Raw genomic sequence first — 25,618 nt, forward strand, 5'->3', positions numbered from 1 at the left:
ATTTTGTGTCTCTGCCATGGACTAGATTGTTTTAATGATGCTAATAGGAAGATGCCTTTAGAATCTTAGTTATAATTACAGGAAATTAAAATGGCCTACTGGAAGGAGCACAGGGCTGGGAATAGGAACACCTAGGTTTGATTTTGAGCTTTGACATTTAGTAGCACAGATGTGAAAGTCAGGTGGCATTCTCACACAAGCACTTCTTGGCAGGTCTGGGACCAGAGGCAAGGCGTCCTGTCTCCCAGTCTGTCTTCCTTCTACCCCACAGTACTATTTAGAGCAAAATTATGAAACCTGTTTGAAATAGGAGTATATTCTGAATTTTTACATTTCCCATGTTTAACAGAGGAGTGTTAACATGTTTTATATGCTTGTTTGCTGAGGCCACTTACATTTGTTTCTTAAAAGTTTTGCACATAATACATTATTCTTAGTAGATTAATGTGTTTTAATTAAATAATTTTTCTTTACATGTTTATTTGGCATGCGGAGCATCTGATTGACACTCTTTCTTATCTTTTAGACTTTTGATCAGTGGAAAGATATGATACTGGACCTTAGTGAATATAAATGGATTGTGCCTGACATTGTGTGGGAAATTGATGAGTATATCGATTTTGGTTTGTATCATGAACATTAAAATACTTTTTTTGGTCATCTCGAGGAAAAAGAAATAGTTTATTGAGATAGTTTCTTAACTTATGAACCTAATATATCATAGTTTCATTTTAATGATATAAGTAATAGAATATCAATGAAAAAATCTGTACAGAAGAAATACCCAGTAGCCCATCATTTTACCACAGCTGCCACTAACCGTTTGGAGCATTTTCTTTTAATTATACTTACTATATGTGGTTAGTATCTTTTTAACTTATCGGTTGATTGAGACAGGATCTTGCTCTGTCACTCAGGCTGAAGTGCGGTCTTGGAATCATAACTCACTGCAGCCTTGAACTGGGCTTAAGCAGTACTTCCAACTCAGCCTCCCAAGTAGCCGGGACTACATGTATGTGCCACCATGTCCGACTGATTTTTTAATTTCTTGTAGAGATGGGGTCTCACTATGTTGCCCAGGCTAGTCTCAAATTTCTTAGCTCAAACCTCTCACCTCAGCCTCTCAAAGCACTGAGATTACAAGTGTGAGCCACTATGCCTGGCTTGAGTTTTTTTCTTTTAATTTTTTTCTTTTCATGAATACTACCACAGAATAATATTTTAGTTCCCTTTTTAAAAATTATGTAATCATGGTGAATATACACTTTGGTATTTTGTCTTTTGCTACCTAACATATTTTGTCAGCATTTCCATGCTGCCAAGTAGCCTTTCTATTAATAATATCATTTTCTGCGTTATGTAATGTTGCCTAGAGCATATTTATTGTGACCCACCTAACTAGCTCCTTTTGATTGGATACGTTTGTTATCTCTACTTTTTGTAGCCAAGTTCTTTAAAAGTCTGTTAGTATCCACAGTAATTTCTTCTCTTAGTTGGCCACTGCCCTCCCTTTTTCAATAGGTGGATGAGAAAAAAGTATATTGGATAGCTATGATTGCCAGTACTTCATGGTGATCTTTAAGAAATATATTCTCCTCAAATTTGTTAAAAAACTTTGTCAGGTTTCTTAGTTTAGGTGTATGTGGAGGTGGAATTAATCTTTACTTGCACTTATTCACAGAATTTTTTTTGAGACGGAGTCTCGCTCTGTCACCCAGGCTGGAGTGCAGTGGCGCGATCTCGGCTCACTGATAGCTCCGCCTCCCGGGTTCACGCCATTCTCCTGCCTCAGCCTCTCCGAGTAGCTGGGACTACAGGCGCCCACCACCACCCCCAGCTAATTTTTTGTATTTTTAGTAGAGACGGGGTTTCACGGTGGTCTCGATCTCCTGACCTCGTGATCCGCCCGCCTCGGCCTCCCAAAGTGCTAGAATTTATAAAGATAAAACTGTTCCATGTTGATGAATGTATTTGCAAAAAAAGCACACTTTCAAATTGTTCTTCTAATATTAATGAGGAGAGCTTTCAACTTGATGTATTTGCCAGTACCACAGCATAGTGGCTGAGAGCCTATATTCTGGAGCTAGACTGCCTGGGCTGGAACCCGGGCTCCTCCACTTCCTTGCTGTGTACCTTAGTCTCTCATCTGTAAATGGGGTTGATAATAATAGCTGTTTTGTAGGGTTGTCATGAGGATTAAACAAGTTAATACTTTAGCCCTTTATAAGAATAGTATCTGACGTATTTTCTTAGTTTCGTACTCTATATGTTTTGATCTTTTCCAGAGAAAATTAGAAAAGCCCTTGCTAACTCAGAAGACCTTGTAAAGTTAGCACCAGACTTTGATAAGATTGTTGAAAGCCTCAGCTTATTGAAGGACTTTTTTACCTCAGGTAAGGAAGAAGCTGTTTGATCTAATTTAAAAATTTAAGAAGCATGGAGGAAAAATACATGGATTATTTGTTTATTCCCATTTTTTTAATTAACATATTTAGTACCAATGAAAAACAGGACATTTTTTAAAAAGATAAACACAAAATTTTGTTACACAATGGTTTTAATCTTTGTTTAGCCCAGTAACATGGCAATTCATAAGCACTTAAACATACTTGGGTTTTAGTGAGGGGAAAAAATATATCATTTGTTCTTGACAAGTAGATGAGACTTCCTGTGTATTTGCTTTTCATAAGTGGTTGGACCAATTTGATGGTTTTAAAACAAATTTAAGTATGATAGACCATAATGAGTAGCATTTATTAAGTTTAATCCTGGCGTATTTGCCCAATTATTGCCCTATTGTAATATGAAATCTGAGATCTCAGACATCTTTGTTTGCTCATTTCTGTTAAATTTTACATTTCTATTTCCCCTTTTGCTGATTTTTCACAGGTCACAAATTGGTTAGTGAAGTCATAGGAGCTTCTGACCTACTTCTCTTGTTAGGTGTGTAAACAGACATTTTTGCTGACCTTAACATGCCTTTTAAATGCTTCTAATAAACTAGTTGCAAATAAAATTGCAGACCAAATCTATAATGCTGCTTATGCTGAATTTTAAAACCCCAGAACTACATTAGGCAAACTCATTATCCTTTAGGTGGAAATAATAATTATTCTGTGATAAAACTAAAATTCTTAAATATGTATGTGTATTATAAGATTAAAGCTATTAAAAGAAAATTTACTTAGCAAAAATATTTTCTTGAAATAGATCTAATTGTTTTTGATAATTGAAATGAAAAGTAATTTTAGTTTGTCTCATCTGCCCTGTCATGGTTGACATTTAAATTTGTTTTCCGGCCGGGTGCGGTGGCTCACGCCTGTAATCCCAGCATTTTGGGAGGCCAAGGCAGGCGGATCATGAGGTCAGGAGATTGAGACCATCCTGGCTAACACGGTGAAACCCCGTCTCTACGAAAAATACAAAAAATTAGCCGGGCGTGGTGGCACGTGCCTGTAGTCCTAGCTACTCAGGAGGCTGAGGCAGGAGAATCGCTTGAACCCAGGAGGCGGAGGTTGCAGTGAGCCAAGATTGTGCCGCTGCACTCCAGCCTGGGCGACAGAGGGAGACTCTGCCTCAAAAAAAAAAAAGAAAAAAAAAATTGTTTTCCTAGTATACGTGGTCTGTAATGCCAGTGGTATGTGGCTGAACTGTAAGTACTCTCATGTAAAATAATCCTTACCAAAGATTGTCTTATTTTTTATTGTAATTTTCAGTTATATGTTTTTAATTGTTAGGTTAGACATATGCTGTGATTGCTATAGTTAGTATTTTTTATTTTCTGCACAGGTTATCAGTCATGTTCCTTAAAATAAGAATAAAGGCGATTTGATTCTTTGAAATCTGAGTTGCTCTAAAAATCCATTCACCTTTTCATTGACTCGATGTAATTTGAAATTCAGCTTAGACTCTTGACGTCACTGGAGAATGTGAAAGGTTGCAAATTTATCTTTAAGGTTCTCCGGGAGAAACGGCGTTTAGAGCAACAGATCATGGATCTGAAAGTGACAAGCATTTTAGAAAGGTAAGTTTAAAAGAGAATTGTTTATGTAGGTAGTTTTGAAAGATTTTTTAAAGTTTTTACTTCTTTGGAAGATTTTAAAATGATAACATCTCAGAAGCAAATACAAAAACATCCAAGTAGAGATATTGTTACTAATCTTAGTGCAAAGTACAAGGTATTACGTGGCAGTTCTGGAAACATAATTGAGAAGCCCATTTCTTTCACATATGTTCTGTGAAACATTAGTTTCGAGGGTTGTCCCCAAGAAAGAGTTGTGTTGTTAAAGTGTGGGGGGAGAAAGGCTCGTTTAGACAAAGCAAGCGGACTTCTTTTCTTTCCCTAGGACTTCTCATACTGTAATATACTCATGCACATTGTGAATTTCCAAGGAGTCAAAGCATACAGTGGTTTCCCAGCTTATTTATCAACAGAACCCTTTTGCTCATGGAACATCGTATAGGGACTAGATTTCACTTTGGGGAAACTAGAAAGGGAATAGAAATTGGGTTATTAGGAAATAAATTAATTCCCTGATATTGATAGTTAACAAAGTTATGTATGGGGTTATTTATGGTATATTATTTTCAATACATATTCATTAACAAAATCCGTATGAAAGTTATAGGAGAATTGCTGAGGTAGAATAACATACTTTGCTCTGTATTTATAATACTCATATATTTACCTGACGTTTTCTGAGTCCACTTTTTTCATTCTTTTGGAATTGGTAAAATAACTGATTCCTTGAAAGTTTTTTTCTAAATAACACCTAGATAAATAGATTTATAGAAAAAATATTGTATGAATGTTTTAACATTCGTGTAATATGGAACATGTGATTTTTATACTGGAGGTTATTATACTTTTATTACATCAAGGAAATAATTTTATGTTTATTTTGGAAGCAGGAAGAAGAAATAATTTCTATGAATAGGTTTTCATCTCTTTCCTTGTTCTTCAACTTTGAACTTTTTATATTATATTCCAAATTTTAATTATATTTCAAAAGATTTTTTCTTTTGCCTTTTAATCTTATCTTTTGGAGAAAAATATACGTCAAAATGTATGTACGTGTATTTGCCTTTTGATTTGATCTTTTTTGACACTCTTTTGCATTGACATTATTTTAACCAAAGGACACTCTTGATTGTTCATGCTACTGTGGGAAAAAAAAATAAGTAGAAATTAGCCTAATATTTGTGGCTTATTTTGAGTGAAGGCCTTAGCCCTTAAGGCAATTAACTTTACTGTGGAGAGAAGAGCTAATCTACTGGGGAGAAGGAGCCTTTGTTACAGGGCTGGTAGTGTGGTTCTTTGAGTGACAAGATTTCTGTTTGCCAAACTGGTTAGGAGAGGTCTGTATGTCTGCTTTCTCTCTTATGGCCTAGGATCACTTTGGTGAATGAAAAACCTGTTTCAGGGCCTGACTCAGATAATTCCCTTAAAACCCTGCTAAGGTCGTAAATGAATAATCAGTAATTGAACAGAAGCTCTGCAATAATAGAAAAGAAGCCAGATAATTATTTTTGGAAATTTAATTTTATTTACAGATTTTATTTTATACAATAGACATAGAATTAAATTTATTACATTATGTTCTAATTTACTCTTTGCTTGTTTTAATTTGCTTGTTTGACAATAAATGTCCTTGTAAACTATTTCCTTTTAACTTTTTCTCAATTTTTGGTGCGTATTTTCCCCATTGAAGACTTACCAATTATTTTTTTCAACTGTTATACATACTGAATCTAGAGTTGTAATTAAGCTACTTTCATTACTGGTTAAGTCAAATTGTAGCAAATGCTACTATAAAAATTTACTATCCAAAAATGTGTCTCAAGCCCCAACTGATGGTTTCAAATTCTATTATTAATAATATGCAGCATTGTGTTTGCAAAGCTTGGCTGTTTCTTGTGATGCTTGAGAATGATGAGTCACTCAGCTAAACTGACTGATTTTGAGACTTGTGTACAAATTGATGGTTGAAGGTTAGCATGCAAAGAGAGGCCTTAGCTTAGCAGTACCTTTTTGACATCACTCTGACATCACGTTTGAAAATGTGGGCAAGAATCAGAGGTGGTAGGGTGGCCAGGCTTTAGCTGAATACTTTTTTAACTGGTTCAGTCTGAGGGCTGAAAGCCCCAGATTTAAACAGTATTTAGAGTTTGAAGCAGTCAAGTATTAGTTTAATGGTTGTCAGGTTTGTAACAAAGTTTCTGGCTAGACTTCTACTAGAAATGTAAAAGTGTATGTGAATCAGCTTTTGAAAAAAGTAATAATAATTGAAAAACATTTACAACTAGAACTAAAGAAAAGATTTGTCCTTTCTAATAGGAAAACACATCTGGAGAAGTGCTGGCAAATAGCAGAACAGTTAGGACCATTCAAAGTCAACTGAAGTGAGAGTGACGGGGAGCTGAGGGGAACACAGATAGTTTGACTTCAGTCAGACAGAATAAACATGATGAACCGATAACCTGTGATTCCCAGCCTGGGGTTCCTGCTGGAGTTTTAGGTGTCCTGGAAAGTTATAATACTGGTCTTCAAAAAGTCTACAGAAAGCATAGATTTCCACATAATGCTGCACAGGCTAATGAATTAATCAAGTTTCTTTGGTTTGGCCTGGATTTATATCCATTCAGTTTGTGGACACTAATGAATTATTTATGTCATGTTGATCAAAAGTTCTGATATGATTTGATTAACGAAACATTGAACAAAATAGTAAAACCAACCATTTTTAACCTTACACTACTATCTTGAGGTATGATTGACATACATTAAAACCACCTCTTAATAAATGCTTCTTGTTAATCAAAAATTTGAAAACGTATGTCCACTGGAGGAAAAGAGACATAGCCGTTGATGTGAATTGAATATTACTGAGACTTGGAGACCTTCAGAACTACCTGAAGACGAATTGAAGTGCTGCCTGCTTTAGAGAATTGGACTAATTTAATTTGGGAGTCAGCCGATTGCTGTGTATCAGTCATCATATATACCGGTGACAAGACCACTTAGTTCATTCCCTTTTTTAGATTCTGTAAGATTATTGTGTTCCAGTGAAATTGATTTGCAAAATGAGACATTTTATTTTCTGTGCTTTTGTTCTATCATGTTTCTGATTGGCCATAAGCATCTCACAGAAGTAAGAAATATGGCCATTCAGAAGGCAACAAGCACATTTATAATTTATAGAAAATTTTTGAAGGACTTTTTCATGGCCCGAATCATGAAAAGTAGTAGTATTGTTTTAAGTATAATTATTAAATTATAATACATTAGTGTTCTTTCTTGCAACGTATTACTCTCATTCTTTTTTTTTTTTTTTTTTTTGAGACAGAGTCTCGCCCTGTTGCCTGGCTGGAGTACAGTGGTCTGATTTTGGCTCACTGCAACCTCTGCCTCCCAGGTTCAAGCAGTTCTCCTGCCTCAGCCTCCCAAGTAGCTGGGATTACAGGCTCCTGCCACCACGCCTGGCTAATTTTTGTACTTTTAGTAGAGACAGGGTTTCACCAGGTTGGTCAGGATGGTCTCAATCTCTTGACCTCATTGTCCGCCCACCTCGGCCTCCCAAAGTGTTGGGATTACAGGCGTGAGCCACCCAGCCCTCTGATTCTTAATTTTATGGTTTATGTTGTACCTCTCCAGCTGAAGTTATCTCTTTTCTTTTTTCTGCATGTTTAATGTTCACTCATCTTTATAGCACAGCTCAATCGTCACTTCATGAAGCCTTCCATAACCTTTGTAGCTCCATTAATTATATTCTTCTGAGTGTTTAAAACACTTGCCATATGAAACACTATTACTTTGGCTTACATTCTTACTATCTAATCGGCCATTTCTGTTACTAAATCTTTTTCTCAGAGCACCTGGGATAGTCTTGTGTCTTAGTAAAATCAGTTGATTGATTCAACTCGGCAGAGTAGAGGCTGATTAAAGTAAATAAATCTGGTTGATGCCAACAAAATTTTGGTCCCCTCAATTTTTTGCTCCCATTACCTGCAAATTCTCCCTGGCCTTCATATTTGGCAACCACTGAGGAGAACAAGGCTGTAAAAGTAGTTCATGTACTTGATATTCTGAATTGGAATTAAGCAATGTTGCTTAAGTAGAATTTGCTTTTCTGGGATTTCTTATGCAACAAATAATGTAGTAACTGGAAATCCAAGTTCAAGGCACTGACAGATTCGATGTCTTCTGAGGACCCTTGGCTTCATAGATGATGTCTTCTCCCTATATCCTCACATAGCAAAAGGGGCCAGGCAGCTCTGGCCTTTTTTTGTAAGACCAGTAACTCCAGAAACCTCATGACCTCATCACCTCCCAAAGGCCCCACCTCTCAATACTATCACATTGTGAGGCTAGGTTTCAACATATGAATTGTGGGGGACAAAAATTCAGACCATAGTATCATATTTCAAGATTACTTAAAATCTTCTCTACCAAACTCATTAACTTTTAGGTTAGCACAGTATTTTCATTTGATATTTTGGTTTCTGGAGTTATTATTAATTTTCTTGATCTGATGTTATAATTAAAAAAAACCAGAACGTTGTACGTGAAATGAGACTGAGATAAGGAAGCTGATTCAGAGATGGAGATTTAAAAAAAGAGAGATGAGAGATTGAGATCTGCAGTGTCAAATTGACAATAGCCAGGAGTCAGGAGACATTAAGAGACTATATCATCTGTGATTGTTAATGATTATTTATTGTTATTTATAAATACTACTGTATTTTATATATATATCGTTTTAAAAATTATTTTTGTGCCATTTCTTGAAAGAAAAAATGTCTAAGCTTGGGAAAATATTTATTGAAAAATGTGGTTTGTACATCTGAGGAGTGTATCTTGCACAGTAGGTGTGTAGATTTCTTCCTCTTCCTGTTCCACATGGCCTTAGCTTAGAGGCTGTGTGGCCATCACTTGGTATTTAGGGTAAGACTGGTGCACAAAATCAAAGACAGGTAACCTTGGTATAAGTGTAGTATCATGTAAATAGCTTTTCTATGTCTAATTCTTGTTTTCTTCCTACTTTTTCAGGAGGTCAATTTCAGTTCATTTCAAGTATCTTTACATAATAGTGCTTCAGTAACAGGCGTGGAAGGAAAGAGACATGTCTCTAGAGTGTTTTCTTGAAATCTAATAATAGGTGATTGGAGTATTTACCATGCAGTTGTGTATATACATAAGCAGTGAATTTGAGAGGAATTTTTAAGCTATAAATAAAAAAACATTGTGTGCCTCATGGGTGCAAGTAAGAAATGTGGAACATGGCTGATCCAAAGGGAATGAGTTATCTCAATTGATTAATCACAGTCAGTTACAGATTGAACTCTTTGTTCTACTCTTTGCCCCCTTCTCATTATTGCACTTGACTAGTCTTAAAAAAGAAAGAAATGTGGAATATTTTCTCACTACTTTGGGATTTTATAAATTAGAATACTAGGGGTATGTAAATACAGCAGGTACACTACTATATAAACCAACATAGGAAGCCTTCTTTAAAGGGAATTGTTTGAGAAATTTGAACACTTGAATGATTTGAATAAAGGATTGTGATAAATGATCAAATGAAAGAAAATCAGGTTACTCTTCTTTCTGCTTGATAAAGCAATGATTTTTTTTAAAGGTAAAAATTATGAGAATGATGAGGATAGTAGTTAGCATTGTCTTTCTTTGATAGGTTAATGATCATAAAACTGATTTATTTAAAGACATGTCTTTTTATAACTATATTTTATACTATTGTATCTGGAAACAAATATTGAATTTCATTTGTCACGTGGAAGAAATCAACTAGTTATAACCTTTAATTTATAGTAAATCAACAAGTTTCATTTATTGTCTAATATTGGCAATGATCACAGCCTAATGTATCAAAACTAACAATAAAAATTCTCCAAATTATATCCAGATTTTAAGACACTTTCTAATTATATAAAATAAAATATTTTGGGCAGTCATTTTTTTTAACTCTGAAACTATTTAAAACTCCTAATTTAGAATATCTTAATAAATACCCATTTTCCTCTTTTTATTTTTATAACTCGGTAAAAATTGAGTCCATCGTTTTCTCAGAACGCTGTTCTTAAACAAATGGTTACCTCATTCACTAGAACTTTACTTTTCTTAGGATTTCTAATTAAGAAAACATTAGGCCTGTAACATTGTCAAATCTTGGTTGTCTTTCCTCCACATTTTTTGAGGTCAGTTATCTAATAGGCCATCAATTAATAAAGCTATGCAGGAAATGACATGTATTTTAGTATCATGCCACATGTGAATATCCTGTATTAAAAATTGTATCAATATAGTATAATTATGAAATGGAATGAATTTTAGAAATAGAAAAGGTGATTTTTTGTGCACAGGTCCAAACTGTGTTTTGTTTTCATTTCAAAATTTCATAATACCTATATTGTCTCCATATCTTAATTGTGTTTTTTTATAGCACTTGTTTGGTAATTTGTATATGCTTGGCTGTATTCTCAGAGGCTGTTTCTATTTAATGTTGTCAAAACAGCTCATAAAAAGTGAAAATTCGGTCAGACTAGTCATTTGATATTATATATGAAATCAAAACAACCTGAAACACTATCTTTTAATTTAAATAAAGAACCCTAAATTTTAATCAAATGTATGCAAAGGAACATAGAATATATGACTTAATGTAAAACCTTGATTAACTTGATGCTGGAAACCTGTTCCTAGGGACCTTTACTTGAATAAATGAAATATCAAGAAAAAATACTTAAGAATAATAATTTAATAAGTAAGTAAGCTATTATGATCTTCAATCAGTCCTGAGAGAATCATCATTGAGAAGTAGAAAATTTAGACCAGTAAGATCAACACTGTTAAAAAAAAAAAAGTCAGTATTTTTTCTGCATATTTTTTATAAATCTGGCTCATTTTATTTAGCACTTATTATTGCACTTTCCTTTTCACTTTTTAAACTATGCTGTTTTATTTTTCTGAGACATCTGATTTACTGAGGAGGAAAATGGAAATGCAGTACAGAGCCCAAGGGTATGACGGCTTTAAATGAGTTTCCATTTCTGTTTTAAGTTAACCATCCCTCCCTATCTTACATCTGTTCCTTTGTTGCGCCCTTTGGTTTAACATTGTTTTCCTCCCCAATTTCCTCTTCTCCTCATTGTGAACTCATGGCAGGGTCTGCTTGGTGAGCTCATTCTCTTACAACAACAAATTCAAGAGCATGAAGAGGAAGCGCGCAGAGCTGCTGGCCAATATAGCACGAGCTATGCCCAACAGAAGCGCAAGGTGATGGATGGTTTAAGGGGGCTGCCGATACATTCACACTAATCAGCCATTTCTGCCAAGATCATGTCACCTTAATCCGTTCATGGACTCCAAATATAAGAAATTAATTTGACAAAGTAAAAATATAAAAGATGCATCATATAAATATGTAACTTTTCTGGAGTGGGTAGTATAGGAAAAGCCAAAAGTAACAAATTCAAGCAGAGGAATTTTGGTTTCTGAAAATTAGGTTGTCTGTAGGGTCCCTGTATTTTTGTTTTTTTTTGCATTTATTTTATTTTATTTTTTTTGCACACAAAACAATAAACATTTTCTAAAAATACATACAAACAAAAAGATGCATATCAAACATATTAGGAAGGTTGCACATGGGAAGATGGGGAATAGAAATGGGGAGTGGGAATTAAAGAAAATAAATGAGAGAGGGACTTTGTATGGATCAATGATAATAACTCAATCCTCTATTTGACAAGAAGGAGAAGGAAGAGGAAGAAAAAGAAAGTGGGATAAAGGATCAGAAAGGAAGGAAAATAGAAAAAATTAGAGTATGACTCCGGGGTAGACCTGTTTTGTTGTCGCTGGGTTGGTTGGTTGGTCTGTTGTATTTTTCATACGTTTCGCCACGTTGGCCAGGCTGGTCTCGAACTCCTAGCCTCAAGTGATCAACCCGCCTCGGCCTCCCAGAGTGCTGGGACTACAGGCGTGAGCCACCACGTCCAGCCCCCACGTTGCTTCTGGCCTCCGTGGTAGACCTCCCAGACGGGGCAGTCGGGCAGAGGTGCTCCCCACATCCCAGACGGGGCGGCCGGGCAGAGGCGCTCCTCACTTCCCAGACGGGGCGGCGGGGCAGAGATGCTCCTCACTTCCTAGACGGGGTGGTGGCCGGGCAGAGGGGCTCCTCACTTCCCGGAAGGGGTGGCCGGGCAGAGGCGCTCCTCATATCCCAGACAGTGGGCAGCCGGGCAGAGGAGCTCCTCACTTCCCAGACGGGGCGGCCGGGCAGAGGCCTTCCTCACTTATTCCCAGACGGGGCGGCCGGGCAGAGGCGCTCCTCACTTCCCAGACAGGGCGGCCGGACAGAGGCGCTCCTCACTTCCCAGACGATGGGCGGCCGGGCAGAGGCGCTCCTCACTTCCTCCCAGATGGGGCAGGGTCCCTGTATTTATATTTAGAACAAAATTAGGAATTGCTGTTTATATGGTCCAGTTATTGAGTCACCCTAAGTTTGTAGGCATCTTACCTACCTACTTGCTCCCCAAGTTTTTATTTCTAAAATGAAAAGCATTGCTGTAGATGACCAGTTCACACTAAAAAATAACATTTATTTATTTGTTTTAGCTAAACTATATGGGCAGGGAACATTCATATTCTTATAGAAAAAAATTATTTTGGCTTTTGGGCAAAAGGATGTAGTTCTTATATACTTTGACAAACTCATTGTGTACATTTTTCACATTAATCGAAGTCAGCACAAATAAATTTTCACCTTGGAGCACTGAGGGTTTGAACACTGGAAATTTGATATAATTCTGGTTGCTAAAGAACAAGTTCTAATAAAAGCATAAGTCTATACCAATATGTGGCTGTTGGTGCAATCAGCAGATCCATAAAAATATGATTTTGATGGTTAGGTAATCTTACAACGTAGATCCCAAAGTTCATGGTTGGAAGAGATTTTTAGGTCAAAGTGAAATAAGTGTAATGAACTTTATACTCTGAGATCTTGAAATAAGCTAATTATGTTACATCTTATTAGATCAGAAAAGTTTTGAAGTTATATACAAACTCTAGTCAGGAAAAAAGATTCAGTCATGTAATTCTTGTACATTCTACTATTTAAATCAGCCAATATTATAGATTATGATTTAGTTCAGTAATTCTGCTGGCTAACCATATCTCATTTGGTGGTGGTTAATACTTCAGAGTACTCACCATAGTTTCATTTATTTTTTCAGCATCACTTCCTGGTTTTTCTCAATTCCATGGCTGTGGAATCAATTCCTATGTATATTTAGCTTCGGTGAGCAAAAACATAGCTAGAGAAAGAAAAGAAGTGAGTTTCCTACCTGGTTAGATTAAAGTCGATGTGTTAAGCCAAGGAGGACTTATTTTGAACGGTACTTTAACAATCCCTGTTCTGTATACTGTGAATATATCATTTAAATAGCCTACTAAATTGGATGCTTAGGCTGAGCCACCCATACTTTAGTTTTGTTACAGAAAGAAGGGAGAGGAGCAAGTATGTTCGTATATGTTACTTAGAAATAAGGATGTAGCTGTAGTTACACGTTGTTTTTAAGTTTTTTTCGTAAGACAACTTGAAATGAGTCCCATAGTCCTGCTATTTAACATTCTAAGATATGACTTAAGATTAATGATGAGCTTTTGAATCTGACAATTCAAGAGATATCCATAATGAATACTGATTCATTTTCTACATTGCTGAAAGCTAATGTTCATTTTAAGCCTACTTTAGTAGGCTTTATTTGGGCTTAGAGATGTTATTCCTCTTTCTGATATTTATCGGGTTATCTGTTTAACCCTTTGATATCTCCCTTTCCCGATTTGTAAATTAGAGACTGGCAAGACTTTTTACCCTGAGTAGAGCACCAAACATGGCTTGTTCCTGCCCACACCGTAGTTACCTTCAGGGGGAGTTAATGGGACTTTAAAGGCAATTTATGCTCTTTTATAGTGAAATTATCCTTCTTACTATCCCGAAAGACTGTACCTTACAATATCCTCCACTCCTTTCCCCCTGTAGTTACTACAGAGATGACTTTTCGGTTCTTCACTGCCATCATGATCAAAATCCTAATTCACGAGATTTTTATCATTCCAGGCATGTGAGGTTTACTTGATGCATAAAACCACAAGTACTTTTTGTTGTTTTTTAATTGTTTTTTCTCTCTTATCTTCTTGAAAGTCTAAGTAGATCATCATTTTTGATGTCTTATTAGTAGCAACTCATAAATTTTCCCTGTATCTTCTCAGCAAAAGAACTCAAGCAGAGACAGAAGATTAGAACTACCATTGGTAGTTTTGCCTCCTATGGATATGTTCACATTCATAGGACCTTTTTATATATGTATTTCAGAATTTCAGAATGGCCTCAATGGCTTAATAGGAAGGAATACTTGAAATTTTTAAATCAGGGCTTGGTTTTGTGAGGAGCTAGTAAAGGTTTTTCTCTTTCAGCTTTAGCTTATTTCTGCGGAGGATTCCGCTCTTTCTCCATCAGTTTCATAGCCCTGGAATTGTAGAAAAGCTCTGGTTTCAAGACCATTGATATCCATTTCTGTCAGGGTGAGTCTTAAATTTATTTCATGATGCGAACAATGTATTGAACAACAGAGCATGAACTTGTTCTCGTTGTAAGTGGCTGAATTTTATCAGTAAAGCACATCAAAATTACCCCAATTGCTGGTTAAGACCTAGAGTGACAGATTGAAAATAGCTTGTGTTATTCTCTTAAGAAAATATGTAAAGATTATCATCTCATCAATCTTTAATGTTTGTTTTATAAATCTAAACGTCTTTATCTTGTTTCCTAGGAAATATTAGGTCTAATTTTTTACTTTACCACCAGCTGTCTTTTATTTTACTCTTTTTTTGAGACGGAGTTTCGCTCTTGTTGTTCAGGCTGGAGTGCAGTGGCACTATCTCAGCTCACTGCAACCTCTGCCTGCTGGGTTCAAGCAATTCTCCTGCCTCAGCTTCCCGAGTAGCTGGGATTACAGGCAGATGCCACCACACCGGGCTAATATTGTATTTTTAGTAGAGACGGGGTTTCTTCATGTTGGTCAGGCTGGTCTGGAACTCCCAACCTCAGGTGATCTGCCTGCCTCAGCCTCCCAAAGTGCTGGGATTACAGGTGTGAGTCACCGCGCCTGGCCAGCTGTCTTTTAATATAACATTATGATGAATTGTGATGTTCCATTAAACTAAGCGGAGAGGAAACATGCTGGTAAACCATGCGTGAGTCATTCCTTGTACTGGAAAGGCAAATGACACATTTTATCCTAAAATTCAAATGTATAAACATCTTAACAGTTGTGATCATTAAATACTACTAATCTAGCATAGAAATTATATTTGTAATATTCTACTAACCTTATATCATTTTAACTTTTTATATAACTTTTTTATTTCACCAAATTAAGTTAACCTTTTGTAGCCCTCGGCTTATACTGAACATCCTAACTTTTTTGTTTAATTGTATTAGTTTTTAAGTTATTGCTCCAGATGTCAAGTAATGCTGGATTTTCTATAATAATTTAGGATATATTGCATGAAGTCAGTATTTACATTTAAAACTAAAACAATTTATACTAATACAGTTTATACATTTCACACTAATTTAGCTACAGTTGGATAAATATTTAATGGAACAAAGTAAATCAAAGTACCTTTTAAAATGAATTGGAAATTAAATCCACATAACAATTTTTTGTGACCACACTGTTACGGTGTGATGGCCAAATGATCATAATGTGGAATTATTTCTTTCTTCATTGGCTTTCAAGATTCTATTCTTTAGTTTGTGGGCTCCTCTCCAACTTGCTTGTCTCCTCACGGTTCAGGCGACTGTTTATAATTCTTGTCCATCCTACATAAACACACACAGTCAAAATGAAAAAAAGCTTCTATCAGCAGATCTGTGCTTGCTGTACAGAAATGGGAAAACAATTGAAGTTTGCATTATCTTTTTTCTAATTACCAGATCATTTTTGGAGCTATTTAGGCATAGGCTTTTAAGGAAAAAAAAAAAAGAGTGTACCTTTTGTTTCTAGCAAGGGTTGTTATCTATATTATTGAAATGAAAAATTGGGAAAATTATGATAAAGTATTTAGAAATAGGAATTAAAATCTTAAAATAACTTCATAGCATGGACAAGACTTATTAATGTCTACCTCAATAAGCAAATCATTTAAAATTTTTTCATGTATATTTGCTGCCATGATGTGTTGTGATTGCTTAAATAACCAATGAATGAAGAGCAACAAGGATTTAAATGAAGAGGAATATGGATTTAACTATTTTCTCCTGTGAAATAAGTTCGTATTTACAAGTTTTGATTTTCAGAAATTAGACAATTATTTTTAAAGGCTGGGATGACAGCTTCTGCCTCTTACCAAGAAGTCAAAGCACAGTTATGTGAATTCATCATAAATCACATCATTTTTATTATATTTGATTATTATATTTTGTATTTATAATTGTATTGTGACTGCTTTAAAACCTGTTACATAATTGTTTTTTAATATTTTATTTTAGAATTATTAGCATTAATAACAATTTGAAGTAGTTTACACAATACCTGTGAGTTTTATTTTTGTTTTATATTGAAATTAATTTTAGTTGCTCTACTTGGCTTCATTGCTATGGATGCATTCTCTGTATTATGAGTTAGCAGATCTTTCCTTGGAATTGAATTTAAAAGCAAGCATTTGGCTCCACTTCAATCTCTGAAAATGCAACTTGTTCTTTGCATTTATTACATAATTCGCTACTTATGGTACAGAAATGGATACAATACAAAAATATTTCCTTATAAGATACACTGTGACCAATGAGCTTTTTAAGTGCTGTAAATAGTAACATGTGTTTGATTTTTCAAAACACATTTCTGGAGGGATATCAGTGCTTTATTTCCCCAAATATGAGTCCCTATGCTTTAGTACAAAACAACTTCTGAAGAATTTAGTAACCATATGTGTTGATCTCTTGTTTTTCTTTTTTTTTTTTTTTTTTTGAGACGGAGTCTCGCTCTGTCGCCCAGGCTGGAGTGCAGTGGCGCAATCTCGGCTCACTGCAAGCTCCGCCTCCCGGGTTCACGCCATTCTCCTGCCTCAGCCTCTCCGAGTAGCTGGGACTAGATCTCTTGTTTTTCTAACTAGGCTTTCATAAGAAATGACTAGAATAGCAACAGGAAAATGATTGCCTTTTAAGGTTTTTGTTTCTCAATGTAAAATTTTGGTGAACCATTTTTATTGATAAATAACAGGTATTTTTACTTTCTTAAATCACTTGATTTAAAATTACTTTGATTAAATATGCATATAAAGTCAGTTGTTTTTAACTCTCAATACTTATCAAAAAAATTTAACTTGCTGTACATTCTGAATAAACCTAATTCTATTCAACTAAAATTATTTTAAACATTTAGGTGTCAGACAAAGAGAAAATTGACCAACTTCAGGAAGAACTTCTGCACACTCAGGTAATCGTGATGACTAAGAAAAACTAGGGACTTTTAAAAATTATATTCGAATATAACTTTGGTGATATGGACATTTATTTTTTCAACAGAGCCAAATTTGGAATGTTTAATGATAGAACCTTATTATCGATAGATGCAAAAGCTAATTGAGAAATAAGGAATAAAGACACAACTAGATAAGTATGGAGTTAACTCATTTATATGTAAAAACCTATTTTGAGTGAATCTTATGCCCAAAAGGGAGAAAGTGGCTTGTCCTTACATAAACTTATGCTTTTATTTTTACATTGATAAGCTAATACAGTTAAAGAAATTTGAGTTGAGTCTACCACATCGTTCTAGTGGACTCTCAGGAAACTTTTACTCTGCTTCGCAAGTCTGAAAGCAGTCAGACACTGCTTATCTAAAGCTCTTTCTGGCACTACTTAGAAAAGCTATTTTCTTATAGTTGGTGATAAAATTATTACTTTAAGGACGTATTTTGAGCAATGTAATGAGTAGGTAACATTCTAGTACAAAATTACCCTATCACAGCCGGGCGCGGTGGCTCATACCTGTAATCCCAGCACTTTGGGAGGCCGAAGCGGGCGGATCACGAGGTCAGGAGATCGAGAGCATCCTGGCTAACACAGTGAAACCCCTTCTCTACTAAAAATACAAAAAATTAGCCAGGCGTGGTGGTGGGCGCCTGTAGTCCCAGCTACTCGGGAGGCTGAGGCAGGAGAGTGGCGTGAACCCAGGAGGCAGAGCTTGCAGTGAGCCCAGATGGCGCCACTGCACTCCAGCCTGGGCGACAGAGTGAGACTCCGTCTCAAAAAAAAAAAATTACCCTATCACTCAATCGTCAGTTTTTCTATATAGGTGACACTGACATGCATTAATTAACTTATTTTTTAAAGTTCAAAGAGTTACTATCAGCTGGGTATGGTGGGTCATGCCTGTAATCCCAGCACTTTGGGAGGCTGAGGCAGGAGGATCGCTTGAGCCCAGGAGTTTGAGACCAGCTTGGGAAACCCGGAGAAACACCATATCTACAAAAAATTTTTTTTAAATTAGCCATGTGTGCCTGTAGTCCCAGCAACTGGGAGGCTAAGGCAGGAGGATCACTTGAGTCCCAGGAGGTCAAGGCTACTGTGAGCCATGATTGCTCCCTGGCCAATAGAGCAACACCCTGTCTGGAAGAAAAAAAGAAAAAGAGTTAATCTTGGATCTCTTTTTTGTGAAAAAGTGAAACAACTACAAGTTGAGTATCTCTTATCTGAGATGCTTGGGGCCAGCGTGTTTTGGATTTCAGATTTTTGAATTAGGGATAATCAGTCAGTAGTATGTTTTGAGTCACAGGTTTCTTTGGTATCTATTTATTGAGTCTCAAACCTCACTATACGCTAGACTCGACTGTGTTCTAGAAAGAGCACTATATCTATGTTTTTAAGGCTTCCTAGCCAGGTGATTCCAATCTGCAACCAGGGATAAGAATCATTGGTCACAAAGCATAGCCTCTGGAGCACATTAGAAATGCACATTCTTGACCCCATCCCATACCTACTGAAGAATCAGAAACTCTGGGATGAAACTCAGCAATCTGTTTTTAAACACCCTCAAGGTAATTCTGCTGCATTCTAAAGTTTGAGAATTATTGTTCTAGAGCTTTCAGAGACAGCCCAATAGCACATCTCTTCAGGATGGCTGCAAATTGGCATCTGTACCAAAATGTTTCCATCCCCAGAAAATGTAGACATGTGTACCAAAATGTTTCCATCCCCAGAAAATGTAGACCCCAAAATTGATTTTGTGTTTACAAAGAAATGAGCCACTGGAAATTCTACCCTCTTATATATCCCTTGATATAAACTCTTCAATTTGTGCAATTGTAATTGTCAGCCACGAGGCACTGATAGACCGTCTTATGGAGAATTCACTGGGTTATCTGTATCAATGATGTCCAATAGAAATATACAAGCCACTTGTGTAATTTTTAATTTTTACATTAAAAAAGGGTAAAAAGAAACGTGGAATTAGTTTTAATAATATATTTAACCCAGTCTATCCCAGATAGTATCATTTCAACATGTGATCAGTATAAAAAATATTAATGAGGTATTTTACACATACAGCACAATCTCATTTCAGACCAGCCACATTTCAGGTACTTGATAACTACATGTGGCTAGTAGCTGCCATATTAAACAACACAGATCTAATCCTTAGATGCTACCAGAATTTTGTTATATATACTATTCCTAGATATAAATGAATAAGTTTGTGTAAAAATATGTTTATAGTAGAGTCTAGCCAGTAGTTCTACCTGTCTCATACTATGTATGTGTTCAATTATGTATGCGTTCTTTTAATTTGGCTTGAGTTGGACTTGCTGTAAGGATAGAACCATGATTTCCTGTGAATTACTTTGTTCTTGAAAGATTCCAATAAGCTAAAAGAATTATAAGGAATATTTTCTATTATAAAAGGCATATTATAAGTTGGACATAAACATTCTGCTGGTTGTAGGAAGGAGTTATTTTAATAGTTTTCTCTATATTGTTAATGTTTAGAGAAGAAATAAAAGCTGGGAAGACAAATTAGAAAGGATCAAATTTATTTGAGAAGGAAAATGTGTAGACAAGCAACTACTTACCAAAAAAAAAAAAAAACCTGTTTAGACATATTAGTCTTCTTTAAAAATCTGTTTTTATATCATTCTTTTTGGTTTCTTTTTTTTTGTAAGTAGTTGCTTGGCTACACATTTTCCTTCTCAAATAAATTTGATCCTTTCTAATTTGTCTTTCCAGCTTTTTTTGACTTCGCCAGTCTGGAGTGCAGTGGTGCAATCTTGGCTGACTGCAACCTCCGCCTCCTGGGTTCAAGCGATTCTCCCGCCTCAGCCTCCCTAGTAGCTGGGACTACAGGCGCCCGCCACGACGCCTGGCTAATTTTTAGTAGAGACAGGGTTTCACCATGTTGGCCAGGATGGTCTCGATCTCTTGGCATCGTGATCCATCCACCTCGGCCTCCCAAAGTGCTGGGATTACAGGCGTGAGCCTCCGCACCCAGCCTATATCATTCTTTTAAATATTAATATATTATCTCTGGACATGGAAACATAACAAAACATAGAAGAGTTTGAGCCTCTGACAGACCTCTATTCAAAACCCTACTCCTCTACCAGGTGACCTTGGTCAGGCTCTCAGATATTCCTCGCTCTTTATTCCTAGTCTGTGTAATTCCTGCTTTATGGGGTTTTTGTGAAGGCTAAAGGAGTTAATGCATTTGCAACACTTACTAAGGAGTCTGTCACATAATGCATGCTTGGGTACTGCTAGCTATTATTTTATAGCATCTTAATTAAAACCTAAAATAATGTCAAGAAAGGGAAGAATTTGAATTTGTGTTAAATGGCCCTGTAATGTGAAGACTTAAAATTTTGATATAATAGGAAATATTCCCTTCTAGAATGTACTTAAGAACTGCTTCTTTAAATTCTTACATTTTTACTATTTCAAAATAATTTTTTCAATGTGAGTAGCAAGGAATTTTCCAAATGAAGTTGTTACTTATGATAGAAAATTACAATGATTTCCACTGTTTGTAAGAGATAATAGTCATTGTTTAATTTATTCCCAATGTTTTCTAGATGCTTTTAAAATGTAATACATTTTAAATAGGAGATAGGACTTCAAGATTTTGGAAGATTTTAATTTAGACTTAATACTATTTGATAACCCATCTTTTTCTTATATAGTTACACTTATTATTTTGTTGCAGTTAAAGTATCAGAGAATCTTGGAACAATTAGAAAAGGAGAACAAAGAATTGAGAAAATTAGTATTGCAGAAAGATGACAAAGGCATTCATCATAGAAAGCTTAAGGTATTCTAAGTTTATCTTGTTTAATCTCAAAATTTTACCGCTTAACATTGTGTGTTCATCAGTACCAGTTTTTAAGGAGCTGTAAAGTATGCTGTCATCCTTTTCTTTCTAACCTAATGTCCTTGGAGGATGGAGGGTCTCTTCCTGTATTAAGACATTTTAAAAGTTGTAGTCTCCAAATACTTGTTTTATACTATACCCATAAAATCTTTACACTTTTAAGAGCTATTTCACGTGAATCAGTTTATTTTTCTGAAATATCTAGTTTATCTCTAGGCTTAACCTTTACATAAAATTTTATATAAAATCAGAATTGTTAATTGATGGACATGTAAGTGACTTATCATCATTGCTTTACTTGTATGGCAGTGAATGGTTAGACCATTTTCTTCAGTTTTTAAAAAAATTAACACTTTTCTTCTAAGGAGAGCTTTCTTAGGCATTTTAAAGAATTTTTGAAAAAGTACGTGCTGGTATTATTATCATCAGCACATTGGTAAACTTATTTATCAATGAATCAAGTGTTACTATTCCCCACCAAACTAACCACATGTGCTAAATTGAATTGAAACAATTATTTAACTTAAATCTCATATAAGTAAGCAGAGTTTATGTGTAGCAAAACTGCAGTAAATCATGGCGTATACATTCTGTAGTCACGGTCCAAAGATAATATAGTTCTAGCTTAACAAACATGCATTAGTAGCTTTGACTGTAAATCATGACTGCACAAAACAGATAACATGACTATTTACAAGTGACACTTAGAACTGAGAAAAGTCATTTCTAAGTGCTAATATATATAGAGTTTACCTCAGAAACAGTATTTTCTCTCATAAAATGCAGTGGCAGTTAATATTTTTTGTTTATTTTTAGGTGGGTGGATTGGCAGTTGCTTGCCATTTAATTTTTTCTAGGGATTAAGAAATGAAAGGAACCTTGAGCCATCATTTTGCTCCTGCCTTAGCATTAAAACTTATCCATAATTATTAAATGCTTGATGATACCCCTTTTTTTCAGGCCTATTTATTTTACTTGTAATTTATTTTATTTGTAATTTATTTATTTTGTAATTTATTTAATTAATTAAATTAAAATAAATTTGGAATTTATTTTATTTGTAATTATTTCAAATAATTACATGAAGCTTGTTACACGCAATGCAAAGCACCACGTTCAACTCTGATTCTACAGCAAGAAACGATACAGGATATTTGCCCTTGCTACACTCATATTTCAGCCTGCCCAGTTGTCAGCGGATACTTAACCACCCTTACCGGTTTAACAGTCTTCCTGGTTTATCCTTCATTCAGATGCTTGCTTGCACGTGCTCTCTGTCCTCTCTCCTGTTTCTCTCTCATGCATGCCTCAAACTTGGCAAAGAATAATTTCATTGTCAGTTGGTTACCTGACCACCTTATTTTGCCTTTTTGGTGTTAATGGTCTTTTCTTGCATTCAGTATTAGCTCATCAGTATTAAGTAATAATTTCCATCTTGCTTAATTAGAATGTTAGGAAATCCTGAATTAATTAACTTTATTAAATCATTGTATCTAAATAAACTGAATGAGAAATGGACTTTTAATCTGTACTATTTTAGTTTTTACTATGAAGATGTATTTATGTAATTTGAGAAAACAATACAATGATTATGGAAAAACAATTTGAATTTATCACTTTTTTCTCCTGACACATCTGTTATATTTTTTCTTTACTTTCACTGTTTTATATTATAACTTTTTAAAATTCTTACAGAAATCTTTGATTGAAGTTCTTGATGTTCTCTCTGATTATGATGCCAGTTATAATACACAAGATCATCTGCCACGGGTACGTGAAAAATTGATAGTGAACTTGCCAATTAGCAAAAAAAGCAGCAGCTTAGCTTCTTAAAAATTATGTGTATATATGTACACATACACATATATACATACTAGATGTAGGCATTTATTTTTTTATATAATCTTATATATTCCAAGTAATGTCTTAAGCAATATTATTTGACTATTTTAGTTCATTATAAATATTAATAAATATAAGTACATTATATTTATGAGTTACTATATGTGTTATGAAGGAAGATATTTGGCTTTATATAGTCATAATATTAGTAATATTTAAATACTGAACAGTGGATTAAATTAGCCATATGCGTGAAATTTAATAGAATCGAAAATGTGTTTTTAAACAGTAAACTAGCTATGGAAAAGATTTATGGAAAGTTAATAACATGGATTTAGAAATACTGGTTTAAATGAGCACAAGTTTTTAAAATAAAAATTAGGCTATAAGCAGTGGATCCAGTTATAGTTTTGCTGTTCCTATTTTCAGTGTGCACACATGTATCAATCAGCATTTTTTTTACAGATTTTAAAATACTTTTTCACCTGTAGAAATTTTAAAAGACTAAAAAACTCAGCAGCATTACAAATAGGATTTAATTTTAATTTGGTATCAGAAAAATATGAATAAGTGTTCTTTGTTTTGTGGGAAGGTTGTTGTAGTTGATCAGAGTGCTGGAAAGACTAGTGTGTTGGAAATGATTGCCCAAGCTCGAATATTCCCGAGAGGATCTGGGGAGTTGATGACACGTTCGCCAGTTAAGGTAAGAAAATCGGCCATCTCAGTGAGGTTCCCTAGGAGAGTAACTGCTTCAGTGAGACCTGTTCATTGTGCTGAAATGAGGACTTTTCACCAAAGAAAGAATTGATACATCGTGTTTGGAATAATCCTTAGTGTGGAAATCAGTAGGAGGCACAGCCAGGAGGCCAGTGTGGCAGGAGCTGAGTGAGGGGAGAGTGGTAGCAGAGGATGACAGAGACCCACTTGGGAGGCCTTCGGATTTTATTCTGAATAAGATAAGAGAGAAGTTAAGAGAATGAGAATATTGGGAGTGGAGTCAATGAATATAGATAATTTTCTAGTTTTATTGTGACAAAAGAGCAGAGAAATGAGGCAGTAGCAATTGAATATTGTTGGATTAAGGGAAGGTTTTTAACCCTTTTCCTGTTTAGGAAAAAAAAGTGCAGCTCAACACCAGTGCTCATTTAATTTTACGTAAACACACTCTCTGAAGCTGAAGTAAATCTGACTAATTTTCAATGTGAAAATAAAATATAAAAACTGTTCTTAGAGTTATTTCTAAACAGTACTAACATCAGAATCGTCTCAATCATCAGAATGTCTGTTTTTTAAAAGTCAGATTTATCAAATTAATCTTCGGCCAACAACTTTTTGAGAATGATGTAAACATCACACATAGGAATTCTGCATTTTCTAGGATTTGACATTTTCAACTATTGAAAATTACTGTATTTTGTAAATGGTCATACCGTTACTAAAAACGGAATGCTTGAAATAGAATGATGTCTTTTGTTTCCAAAGTCAGTATACTAGAGCTATGTGAAAATAATCATAAAAGCGAGATATTTTACGGCAGAGTTATGTTGGGGCAAATGCTGCAGCTGCAAGCACTGCTGGCAAATATTGTCAGAGCAAGTGGGAAAAGGGTTAAAGATGTTTATATGCTGATTATAATGATCTAATAAAGGGGGGGAATGATGCAAGGGAGAGGGAAAATTACAAGAGCAAAGTTCCTGAGGAGAAGGAGCTTGTGACTTGGCGTACTAGTCCATATCTAGGAGCACTGACAATTTCTCCATGGTCACAGGAAGAAGGTATGGGGCTGCAGAGTCTTTCATTGAACAGGTATTTACAGAATGCTTATATGTACTAGCAGCATTCTAGGTAATATGTTGGTAAACAGCAACAACAAAGAAGATCCTTGCCATAATGGAGGGTATGTTCTAGTAGAGGGAGACAGACACTAGATAATAAATATAATACATAACTGTATAGTATGTTAGAAGGCAATAGTGTTGTACAAAAAGAAAAAGCAGAACCAGGCAAGGAGAATGGGGGTGCCCCAGAGTATTCATAGATTGCATTGATAAGGTGGCATTTGAACCAAGATTTGCAGAAAGTGAGGGAGTAGTCCTGAGGATATCCTGTGTTCAGCAAGGAGAATAGCTGATGCAAAGCCTCTGAGGTGGTTGTGTGGCTGTCGTGTTCAAGGAACAACACAGAGGCCTGTATGGTCAGGTTGGGGTGAAGAGCTAGCCATGGTCGGGGCAAATGATGACGTTAGAGGAATAATGAAGAGCAGGGAGGAACAGATCAATAAGGCCTTATAGGCCATTGTACAGACTTCCGTTTTATTTTAAGTAAAATGGAG

At 35.4% G+C, this 25,618-nt stretch overlaps 1 protein-coding gene across 1 annotated transcript in view; it reads left to right on the plus strand.

Annotated features, from left to right (window-relative positions):
• Window positions 1-25,618, plus strand: part of LOC134733199 (dynamin-like 120 kDa protein, mitochondrial) — a 77,987-nt gene that overhangs the window by 18,844 nt on the left and 33,525 nt on the right. Inside the window, 9 exon segments of the mRNA XM_063622131.1 lie at window positions 527-623; window positions 2,286-2,393; window positions 2,890-2,943; window positions 3,957-4,024; window positions 11,183-11,293; window positions 17,464-17,517; window positions 21,280-21,384; window positions 23,140-23,214; window positions 23,879-23,989. Of these exon segments, the coding sequence (XP_063478201.1) occupies window positions 527-623; window positions 2,286-2,393; window positions 2,890-2,943; window positions 3,957-4,024; window positions 11,183-11,293; window positions 17,464-17,517; window positions 21,280-21,384; window positions 23,140-23,214; window positions 23,879-23,989 (783 nt within the window).

Source organism: Symphalangus syndactylus, chromosome 17, assembly GCF_028878055.3.
Source record: "Symphalangus syndactylus isolate Jambi chromosome 17, NHGRI_mSymSyn1-v2.1_pri, whole genome shotgun sequence".
Lineage (NCBI taxonomy): Eukaryota > Metazoa > Chordata > Mammalia > Primates > Hylobatidae > Symphalangus > Symphalangus syndactylus.